This window comes from Thunnus maccoyii, chromosome 6 (assembly GCF_910596095.1).
Source record: "Thunnus maccoyii chromosome 6, fThuMac1.1, whole genome shotgun sequence".
Classification (NCBI taxonomy): Eukaryota; Metazoa; Chordata; class Actinopteri; order Scombriformes; family Scombridae; genus Thunnus; species Thunnus maccoyii.
In genome coordinates this window covers 18,061,665-18,074,128 of record NC_056538.1, presented here as the reverse complement: position 1 = coordinate 18,074,128, position 12,464 = coordinate 18,061,665, and the positions used below count along the sequence as shown (strand labels likewise).

The window sequence follows — 12,464 nt, the reverse complement described above, 5'->3', positions numbered from 1 at the left end:
AAAGATAATCAGTCCTCTTGTTCTGCATGAAAAAGTTTTTATGGATTCATAGTTGTCAAATAGAAAACAAACAAAAGGCACATTTGTTTGTATTTGAGGATAGTGTGCTGTGACGGTCCGCCCTCCTGGCGTCCTGTGCTGCTCTGCTGTTTCCCTCTGGCAGGAGCCCAGGTGGGTCGTCAAAGTAACTGGCTGCACCTGAGAGGTGGGAGTGGCTAAAGGGGACAAAAGGCCTGCTCTCCCAGGCCCCACTCTGTCTAACGATTCTCCGAATCCACAGTTCAGTTAAGACCTCGATTTTCGAGCTATGGTTCAGTTCACACCTCTTTTTTGGGTGGTTGAATAAGAAAAAATGTGGAACATCAAGAACACTAAAGAAAGAAATAAATAATTGCTGTTGGCCAATCTACATATTAACTAAGTAAACAAAAATAAATAAAGAAACACTTCTCTTAAGACCAGTCTACATATTAACTTAGTAAACAAAATTACCGTGACCGTGAAAATTATTCTAATAGTGGCTGGGGCCTTTATTTACCTTAACAGCAGAGGGTACCAGGCCTTTATTAGAGAGAGGCCTTTATTTCTAATTCCCTCTGATTGAAAGTGTATTTGCTCTGCTTCCATTTGCTCTGTTAATTTTTTATTACTGTATTACCAGTAATTACAATAATCCACACCAGAGACTTCCACCGGCTGAACCGGCTAACTTCCGGTTAGCCCTCTGCTAAGTTGACTGGGGATAAAATAATTTAACTGTGTGGCTCTTCTAGACTTTACAAATGTTATCAGGCCGAGTGGATCAAATTCTGATGGCGAAACTGGTCATTTTGCAGGGTTTGTCTAAGTTTTGTTACAATAGTAATGTAATGAAAGCTGTGACTGTGACATGAAAAGACAAAACCATGTCTTGAGACTGTGGATGTTTGCGTCATGGTTTAGTACTCAGTTTCAGAAACATTACACCCCCTATTTGCACCTTGTACAACACTACATGCATACCTCCACTCACCCAGAGATGCTTTACACCACTGACTGCTTCCATATCCCCACACCTTATCTTATTCTTCCTTAATAGTAATTATTAATAATTATAATAATTAATGAACTTAATTTGAACCAGTTATGTGTGGACTCTCTATCTTGTTACAAGCCTGAGCTGAGTTTTAACAGTATGCTTATTAAGTTCATACTGCATTACAATATCAACCATCACTAAAAGTATGTGCTAGACTTTCCTTAACTTTTTGGTTTTTGTATTTTCTTAACTTTTAAAAGGCTATTACTATCTATTTAACAGTCTTCCCTTCATTATAAGTAGCCTAACCTTCTTATGTTGTTTTGTGTGTGTGTGTGTGTGTGTGCGTATGCGTGTGTCTTACCGGCAGGCCTACTGAACCTGGAGCAGCTCCTCAGGCAGTTCCTCATCTCCAAGGAGACTCTGTCAGTGCGCATGCTTGATGACAGCCAGGACCCAACCCCGCTCCTGAAAGAGATACGAGATGACAAGACAGCAACAATTATAGTCGATGCCAACGCCACCATGTCCCATATGATTTTGGAACGGGTTAGTATGGTTCTCATGATAAATACCTATTATTTATGCGCTGATAACTTATCTTTTTTTTTACACCCACAGTTTTATACTGATAAAAAATTCCCAAGATCCACATTTATAGAGTTCTCATACATCCCAAAAAAGCCTGAAAAATGCAGCAAGAAGTGTTCAAGGCTAAAAGTTAATATATATGTAGAGAACATTTTTTTACTGGAAGAAGTAGTTGAAGTGGAGCTAGTGACATGTAGAGATATAGGCTGTATTCCCCACATGGCATAAAGAATAGTGTACAGAACATACAAAAAGGGAAATGTATATTTCACTACCATAAACCATTTTCCGTCTTGAATCACAAGTGGGATGACATGAATGAATGCACTTTTGGCAGTGGGCACAACTTTAAACAGGGTAGCCGAGCCTAGAGTCAAAGAATAGTCCAAAATAAAAGGCAAATGAATTGTGGCAGTCTTGTCAAACAAATCTGTTACATCACATTATATGGATGAGAGCATTAAATCAAGTCGTATTTATAATCCATGATTCATCGTCCACAAGTGAGCATTCTGCACGGTTAAGTGGATTAGTATTAGAACAGAGTCATAAAATGAAGGAGCCCTTTTGTCTACTTTCTCATGCAGTACTTGGTATGAATCAAAACAAGCTGTTTTTTAAGTCACTGAAGCAAATTAAATGGACTGTTTCTTTCATGTCCTTTTTATCCATCATCCATCTGTTTGTTCCTTTTCTAAAACACCTTTTGCATAAAATATAACATAAAGTTTATCTTGTGAGGAAAAACAGCTTTCTGAAAACATTAGTGAGCACTATTTCTGTCTCCAACATAAGGTGATCTTTATGTGCTTCCTCCACTAATGGCACATAAGAATAATTAATGTATCAGAACATTATTGAGACCTTGGACACTCTGAATCCAACATAATGCTGAAGCTTCTCTTGATTGGAGACGTATGTTTGTGAAGAGCCTTCATGGCATCAATAAACGTGATTGTGGGAGCTGAGGAAGCGAGCGCGTTTGGCAGCAGCATATGGCCTTGTAGTAATTAATACACACCTCATTATTTCTAGAAGACGATGGATGGATGGTTAGAGTGGAGGTGACAATAGCTGGAGACAGAGGGGGGTTGGGAGAGGGAAACAGGAGGAGAGATGTTTCTCTCACTTTCCACTTGTTTCTGTCCTCATTCTCTCCATTATATTCTCACAGTGGTCTTCAGTCTTAATCTCTCACCTCAATCAAGTGTTCAGGCTGACATCAGTGGTCATCCAGTCACCATAGCAACCCTGGCAACCCCGGGCCACAGAGCAGTGGGAGCCCGCAGTGGGATATCTCTCTTTCTCTCTTTCCCCGTCTCCCTCCGTCTGTCTCTTCAGGTTTCAATATGGAATTGCTCTCTTTCTCTCTCTGTTTTCAGTCCAAATGTAGAGAAGACAGTTTCACTTTGTTTCTCCACACCTCCATCCCCGTGTGATCTTGTATATCCATCCCTGTATCTCTCACTCTTTTGTCTCCTTCATGTGTCACGCTGTCTGTCTTTGTGTCTGTCAAGAGACATCCTGCAACACAGTTGAGGAAAGTTGGCAGTCCCGCCTCTCATGTGGAGTGCCTAGTTGCCAAACATATCAAAGCTGTGTGCCGGCACATTCGCCATTCTCAGATGATGATAAGAGTGCCCAGCATGTCTTAAGAGACAGAATTGTCCTTTGTCATCCAAGATATTCCCTCTTATTTGTCTGTTTACATCTTACATCAAACCCTCGTCAGACAAAGGTCTCACTCTCCGAGGTTTTAGCATTCAGAGGGGTTTAGGTCAGCAGTGTTAGCATTCTGAATGTAATCTCATTCAGTCAGGCCTCCACTGTTGTGCACAGCTGTACAGAACCAGAGTAGGATAGATGGTGAGCCCAGTATATGGGGGCCATGCAAACCGTGTGCACTCTGACCAAAAGCTGCGGTAGAACAACGAGGAGATCAAAAAGTTTTTTTAAAAAAAGGCAGGAAAGCTTATTTCGAATGCAGTGAAAGGAGACCAAAAGGATATTTTCCATCAGCTGCTTGTTTTGATGTTATTGTGTCTTCTGAATAGGATGTGGGCAGCAACTAAAGGCGATTTAGGTTTTAATGGCAGTTTCTGTTTCCAAAGTACAGGTCACCAAAGTAAAACAGGCAGTGTTTTGAAATACTACAGTAAAGAGGAAAAAAACTCAACCACCTTGTGTGTAACCGCAGGTCAGATGTTAACAAACAACTTCCATCAAGCATGATAATTACCTTACATCATAATGAGGCTTATAATAAATATACCTGAAGCAGGAAACTATATAAAGACATCATAAGAGGTCATTCAAAGTTTAATAATGACGTTGTATTGGATGTATTCGATATAATAATTATATCAAAATAATTATATATGCCTTTCTATATGTTTCTATTTTATTATTTATGCTCTGGCAGAATATTTAATGACTGAGTGACATATATTCATGCAAACACCCACACAGAGTTACACTTTTCATATGACAACTAAATATCTGCTATTAAACTATTTCTGATAATGACCAACTTTAAATTAATCTCAGCGTGCAAGCTAATTATTATGCAAAAATGTTTCATTACAGCCAGGTGTGGAAAAAGAGACTTTCTGTCTCAGAAGGAGACTAAGACAGAAGGAGGTTAATTCATGCTTGTGAAGAATTTCACTCAGGATTAAATGATGATTTGTGTAAAAAGTTCTTGAAAAAAAAAAAGATGATGGCCTTTCATACTGTTTGGTTTGATATATCTATTTAATATTTATTGATTTCAATCATAATGTGCATTGCTGCATGATTAAACAGAAGCCTATAAGCTTGAAGATTTTTTTGTGCTAATGACTTTAATGAAATGAAACTATGAAAAGTTCACCCTGTCCTTCACAACTGCTCCTAACTGTGACTTTGATTTAATCAAATTGTAAGACAGAGTGTCGAGCAGCATACTAATGCACCTCAGAAATTAATTGCTCCATTGAGAGCCACCGTCAGATAAGAATGTGTCTGGTCTTATCAAGATGTGGATTTGATCTGTCTGCTGCAGAGTGGAGCTCCAGTTACATTGAATCACTGACCTATCAACTTCTCTCCTTACCCCTTTATGCTTCACTCTCTCTACTTTCTGTTTTGTCCTATCGCACCCTCCACCCTTTCTCTGACCTCCATCTTAACATCTTTTTGTTCAAACTCCAATCTTGGCATTTCTGTTTTGTGCCTTTTTGTACCTTCTTTCTCTTACATGTTTCTTTATCTCTCCCCTCCTGTCCTTCTTCTCTTTTGCTCTGCAGGCATCAGAACTGGGGATGCTGTCAGTCTACTACACTTACATCTTCACCTCTCTGGTAAGGAAATGGGAGATGGTCCGGGCATTTAGACACAAGATAGATTTCACAGTTACATGAGCACAGCATTAGAGGACTGCTGTGCTCCTGTAGTAAGCTTTAATAGGTACTCTTCACTCTTCACTTAAATGAATGATTGAATGGATAGAGTTAAGCAGACAGGAGCTAAGACAGAAGAATTGTTACAGAGATTCATTACAGCATAGTCGATTTTCTCCCTCACTGCATGTGACTGCAAATAGAGGCACAGTGGCTACAGTGGCTTCGGTCGCTGCTCGTTTGCCCTCATTGGTTGAAGTGCACTTATGGACAAAACAAATAAAAAGTAATCATTATTATCATTACCACTAGTACCATTGTTATTGTCACAGCTGCTGTTTTACCTATAATTATTATTATGTCAAGCCTGCCAAGCTCGAGCGATGAAGTCATCATCTAGAGGCAGCAGTCATTCCTGTCAGTGAATAAGAAGTAGAGTTCTTTCTTTCTTTCTTTCTGTAATACTTATGTAATTTTTGTTAAAGTTGAAAGTAAGCATGTTTTTATGGACTGTAAAGCTATCACTCTGTTTATTACAGCGAGCAAATACTACTTAGTCAAGTAAGAGCACATTATTTTATACGATGTAGTGTGCAAGCATTAGGATTGGGGACAGAACAGGTGGGGAGGAGTGTGTCCTTTTTATGAAATGAGTCACTACCCCCCAAAATGTCTGTGCATGTTCCTGCTGGAAATTAAAGGGAGTGACCTGGTGTATGAGAGCACTGGTGTTTAAGCACATAGAGGCTAAGGGAGATCATAAAGATAGTGGCTTGGAGAAAATTTGATACTATAGTAAACTTACCAGATAGCTGCTCCCTAATGTAAATTAATGAGGTTCAAAACACTTTGGTCTAATAGCGCTGTAGAGATGATTCATATCAAGCTGATTTATGACTCATTAAGAGTGGGCTGCTGCAATCTTCATGTTTTCCTCCACAGCACTTGACATAGTCACTTCTCTTATTGTTGCTCTCTTCTCCCTTTCTTTAACCTGCTTGTCTCTGCTTTCCTACACCTAAATAAGTTCCCTCATCACTCTCCTCTGGTGATGCTGTGCAGTTCTGCTGGAGGGCACAGCAAAGCACACAGATACATAATAGATACGAGATGATGACCCCAAATCCCCCCTCCGGCTCCCCTCACCGGCATTTCCTCAAAATCTAGCCATTGCTCAGTGACGGCATCACTAATAGCTTCAGCTAACATCATTAAAATGGTCATCAGCATGCCCCCGGCAGTCTGGGACATAATGCAGAAGCTGTGAGTGGAAAAATAGAAGCACTGCTGTCCCCTTGGTTGTTGTAATAAGTGATCCATCCTATTTATTGTGTTTTTAAATGGCTCCACTGCTTGTGCACACAAACGGACACACACACGCACAGGTATACCTAACCACAAAAGAGGACAGAAAATATAAGAGTTTCATTATGTTCTCTCATAGTTCAGTTCATTGTTCGCTCATTTCCCAACTCACTGTGATAGTACATCTCTGAAAATGGCAATAATACAATGAATGCTTGGCTTACTTTTTCATCCTCTTATTATAGTACACTATGCCATTCATGAGACTGTTCTGTCCAGGAAAATGACAACAGTGGTCATTTGTTCAAAGAGATCAAAACAACTGAGAACGTTCAGTGCTGAGGCAGGAAGAATGGAGTTGTTCTCACAATATAGTGAAACCTAAAGGGCCTGTCAAGCTACCCATTCTCACACAGCACAGTTTATAAAAACAACAGAGGTATAACCATGTTTGAAAGAATGTGTCTTTGATTTCAGACAAAGGTAGAAAAGCAGCCGGTGTCTGAAATGACAGCTGTCGCTAGCACATTTCATCAGATGTAGCTAGCTAATTAAGCTAACACATGATGTTGTGCTAAAAGATGTTAGGGAGGTTAACGCTGCATTTCCCAGGCAAAAAGTCTTCACCAGTTGATGATCCATGTAGAAGACATGGATAAAGAAACAGTGTTGGTCTTGTATTGCAGTATAGAGCTAGATGTGAATAAACTTGTTCTAATGTCAACCTGTTTGGCTGCTGAGCTTACATACTTGGACAAGTGAGACAGAGATTAGATCTATGTTTTATTGTTCATATATTTCACTGTGAGGCTTAAAGCGATGAGGACCAACAAATGTGTTTGGCAAGTGTAACACTATCTCAGATAACGAGTTTGGCTGAGGTTGCTGGAGTTTAGGAAGACAAAGCCACTAACATTCGCCTAAACAGTGATATAATAGCATCAAGGACTAGCTTGCAGACAAGGGGGAAACACTATACAGTGGATGTGCTGTTGTGGGCAGGACTTTTTGGCTTAATCTGTAATCTCACAAAAAATGTAGTATGAAATGTTCCTTGGTCTTGGAGGTAACGCTGGGGTAGGTTACTACTGTGGGTAGTAAGCTAGTTAGCCAGACATGCTAACGTTTCCAGATAACCGAAGAGCAGACAAACACACAGTTTAAACCATTTCCTGTTCTTTTCTGAATGCACTGACTAATTACCTCTTTTTTTATTTAGGACATGTCGCATTTCATTCAAGTTTGGACTATAATTTGACTCAAACAATAATTTTCCAAGAAATCCCACTTTTCCTTTTCCCCCATGCTGAGAAGCCTCCTTCTGATAGAATGATTGAAGAACCACAGTCCTACAGGAAGCAAGCTAGATGATAAAGATGATTGCACAGTTTCTAATCTCTCAGTGTGTATGTGTGTGTTGGTTCATGGGTGTGTGCATGTGTGCAGTCCTAATGGTAGTGATTCCAGTGGTGTTCCAGTCCTGATCTTGCCATTATCTTAGCTGGCAAATGACATTTCTGAAGTCTTACTCTTAACACTTATTCCCTCACCTTTCCCCCGAAAAAGCTTTTACATAAGGTGACCTGTGACTTAATACATTTACTTCCTCCTAACAGTTCTAATGATGAGCATTATTACTTTAACCATGTAGAAAAAATATGCAAAAAAACCCCAATGCGTGCTGTGTAAAATGTGTATCAAATGAGTAACTGACTGCATGTGTTTATCCTGCTCATAAAATATGACAAGCTCATATTAAAGTAAAGAAAGGGAGCCGTCATTTGATGTAATTGCCTGATGTGTTTTGTCAGTGTGTTGTCTTTAGGAGGCAGTGCTGATTGTTTGTGCTTTGACATCAGATTTACTTTTATCAAGCCTCACAGAGTTTCCATATGGCAGCAGCTTCCCATTGCTACGGAGAATTAAAGTCTTTCTCAGGTAGTGACCAGTTTTTCATGATTGCACTCCCTAGTTTTTCCTCCCATGAACTTGTTTGACTTAGTTGTTATTTTTATAAAGGCCTTTAGTGTGTAACTAGGTTTTGGGTTTTTTTGTAGGCAGTGTTTGTGTTTTCTGCTTTATTACTCTATATATTCAGATATTGTTAAAATAGAGAGGGAGACAGAGCACATAAAGATCAGAGGTGCGGCGCTTTACTTTTCACACTGCCGTCTCTGGGAGCATTTTTCAGTGTCACAAAGTTCATAGCTTGTGATGTTTTCTTGTTAGCTTACATAAAACTGAATCCTGTCTATAAGATTTTGTGGACGCTGCTTACCACAGCCTTTCATTAATAAGAATAAATACAGAATTGGTAGAAAACAGCAGATAAATTACTTGTGTGTGTTATCATTAGAAAACTGTTACTTGTACCAATTTAAATATGTGTGTGTGGGCAGGGGGTCTCTCATCCTCATGCCATCTAATTAAACGTATAAAGGTAAGAAAAGCAACATTTTGAAGTTAAGATTAGAGTCACTGACCATCTAAAATATGTTTCTTTGATGGAAACCTTCAATGTTTGTGTATTCTGATCAAAAGAAAATCTAATCCATCTAAATTGCTCTCAAGAGTTCTCAGTTTGGTTATGTTATAATTACATGATGGAACAAGTGAAATTTGGTTACTGATGTTGTAATGATGATTTGCCAATGTAAGTAAACACTGCACACAAAAAATAGTGCCAAAATTTTTGATATCTAGTTAAAACAGGGAGTGTTGAAACTAGCATATTAACATATAAATGTTACCACAAAGTAGCTGACTAATTCAGTCTGGCTTATCATTTAATTTCATTTTTTGTAAATAGTTCAGCCTTCAGCTCCACTCATATTGTCAAATATCTTTATTTAACCAGGTAAAAGTCTCATTTAGATTAAAATCTCTTTTCCAAGAGAGACCTGGCAAAGACAGCAGCATAAACATTGTTACAACAATAAACACAAACAATACAAACAGACAAATTACAACTGTCACACACTACAAACGAGTGAACACAATATCCAGTTGATATACAATACAAGGTCAAAGACAAAAATCCAATTATGATGCATAAACAGGTACAACTTCTAAAATGATTTAAGTGAAATCTTCAAATTTCACGTTTTCTCAATCCTTTAAAATTGACTTAAAGGTCCAGTGTGTAGGATGTAGTGGCATCTAGAAATGGGGTTGCAGATGGCAACTAACTGAATACCGCTCCCCCTCCCCTTCAAAGCGTGTAGGAGAATCTACGATGGACATGAAACTTGCAAAAAACGTGAATGGCCCTCTCTAGAGTCAGCGTTTAGTTTGTCTGTTCTGGGCTACTGTAGAATCATGGTGGTGCAACATGGCGGGCTCCGTGGAAGAGGACCCACTCCTTATGTAGATATAAAGGACTTATTTCAAGATAGAGAAAACACAACGATTCTTATTTTCAGGTGATTATACACTAATTTTTATAATTACTAATTATAATTATAATTACCAATTGACTGATTACATTCCATTTCTGCCAAGTCCGTTCTGCTAGATGCCACTAAATTCTACACACTGCACCTTTAAATTCCCCTGTAGTAATCAGCTTCTGTATATTATTCCAGGAAGAAGGGGCAGCATGTTTAAAAGCTTTTTTTGCATAGTTTTGTTCAGAAGCATAATAAATAAATCAAATTTTGAAAATAGTGTGAATGCAATTATAGCTCTTTTAAGATTAGAAACACTTGTTTGCTTCACAAACCCTTGTACTTTGAATGCTACAGAAACACTTAAGAAAATCAAACAAACGTACAGTCACATTAATAATACATGAGAATTGCATGCAGTTTATGAATAATTTCTCATGTATTTAGGCTGTAATTGTTAATGATCAATCATGCAGCATAAGTATGACTAATGATAAATTCATGGGTTGCTTAAGAAGGGCATGTTAGATTAAATATGCATGTGTTAACATTAGATAACGTACTAGTGAATCACTTGAATCAAAAATAAACATTTTGCTCATGTAATTGCTAATGATGCACAACTCCATAGCAATTCCTAGTCTTATAAACATTAATTATTGTTAAATTTTCCATCCTCTCTGTGTCTGCTCTCTCCATCATCTCCCTGTTCTCTCCCTTGTTTCCCCTGTATTTTCTCCAACCATTCCCTCCATCTGTCTGCCTACTCTGCTGACACTTCATTTATCTCTGGTCCTGACATCCCTGACTAACGATCTGCCAGACTGCTCCCCTGCCTAATCTGTTTCCCCTGAATCATCTCAAGACGCTCATCAACGTCCTCACGCAGCTACCCATCCCGAGCCAGGGTTTTTGTCATGCCCACTTATGGATTTGACTGCTTTCGGTCTTAATTTCGGGGTTTGCTTTGTTTATTCTGTTATGTGTTGCTGTTATTAATCTGTTGTGAGAAATTAGGGAAGGAAGACGAGGCAGAGGTGCTCCTTTTTTTCCATTATAACAAAGCAGAATTGTAACAGTGCATATTAGTGAACGTGTTCTGATGTTTCACATTATGTAATATAGGAATCAAGTATATCACAGCTATATGAGTTGTTGAATATTCTCTCTCACACTCACCATAATTTATACATGTTGTGAGTGCATGTTGTTACTACTCAATACAAAGGTCTCTATGGAGGAGATGGATGTGAAAGAATGACCACTCATTGACTATCATTAGAGTTAATGATCTTCAGTGGATGCTGCTTTGGGTGAAGAGAGATGGGTTTTTTTGCCTGTCTCTTCATTAAGGATAGGATAGATTCAAATAGCTGCACCTCATAACATCTAAATCATGCTATGCGCTTCATGCTACATTAATTCTGCTCTGTGAGGCATTGGTGCTAGGTAATGTAAGTTAATATTTAATCTAGAAACAAGTATTCCCTTTAGCCAGTGGTGCTGATCACAACTGGACACACAGGTGATAGGGAGGAAAAGGAGGAGATATCACTGAGATTGTATCCAATATTGTTTCTTGTTTTCTTTGTGATAAAGCTCTTAGCACCTGTTTATTGTCCTTTCTCCCAATTAAGTCAGTTTAATACTAGCCGTTAATATCTTGGGCTTTTATTGTAAGATCAAATAGAAATTGTGGCTCTTGTGTCACAGTGAGGGGAGAGATTAAAACAAAAACATGTTTCATGGAAGAGCACGGAAACTGAACAGCACCACCGGGCTTTTAAAGAGTCTCCCTGAGACAGCTTTGTTTCTGGAAGTGTGAGGAGCTGACATCACACAGCTTCTTCAGCTTCAACTTAACGCAACATACACACGAGAGCCATGCACACACATATGCTTGTCTTTCCTTCGCCGACGGACGCATACACACAAACAATCGAAATAAACAGGGCACACACACACACATATTCGCACAGGCAGACACGTTTGCTGACACACACGCACTCAGTCCCCGCTCCATGGCTTCCATCTAAGTGATTTGTATCCCGCGATCCAAGCTACTCGGCAGGATTGAATAAATCACATCAGGTTGGCAGTGACTCATCATATGTTGACGGGATGCCTAATGTCATTTGAAGGTTAGGTGAGCACGGGATTGGGCCTAGCAGCGCCTCACATGGCACACTTTCACTTTGTGATGTCATTTTGAGTCTTGATGAAAGCGTGCAAGCTCTCTCGCTCTCTCTCTCTCTCTCACACACACACCCACATACACATTCACACAAAACAATCAAAAACGCGCTTTGACACACAGTGCCGGCTGACATATTATCCCTCTCTGCAAAGCGGGGGCCATCAGTTCAACCCCCCCACCTCCCTCACCCCCACATCCCCCTCCGCCTGTTTGTTTTGTTCTTCATGTTCCATTTCCCCTCCACACACCCGTGATCCCTCTTGTCACCTCAGTTATTGTCATGCATCCGTGCCTCAAGAGCTGCCAGCACTTCCTGACTGTCACACATACATGCACACACATGAATGATAAAACTCAAATAAATAAACTCATGTACACACTTGTCCACACAACATCCAATCCCACACACACACACACATACACACATTCATACAGTTGTAACATCTTGGCCTGCTTATCTACCTGCCTTTCTGTCTGCTTCCCGGAAATAAGCGGTGTGTTTTTTGTCTTCTGGTGTTGCTGTCATAAACCAGCAGAGGTGATACAGAAACAGGCACCTTTGAACACAATACAAGTCCTCATGCAAA

The 12,464-nt window shown here is 39.4% G+C and overlaps 1 protein-coding gene across 2 annotated transcripts in view; it reads left to right on the top strand.

Annotated features, from left to right (window-relative positions):
* grik4 (glutamate receptor, ionotropic, kainate 4) overlaps positions 1–12,464 on the top strand; it is a 303,754-nt gene that overhangs the window by 217,343 nt on the left and 73,947 nt on the right. For both annotated transcript variants that reach the window (XM_042413663.1, XM_042413662.1), the window contains 2 exons: positions 1,389–1,567; positions 4,897–4,950. In XM_042413663.1, the coding sequence (XP_042269597.1) occupies positions 1,389–1,567; positions 4,897–4,950 (233 nt within the window). The remainder of the gene's footprint in view (positions 1–1,388; positions 1,568–4,896; positions 4,951–12,464) is intronic.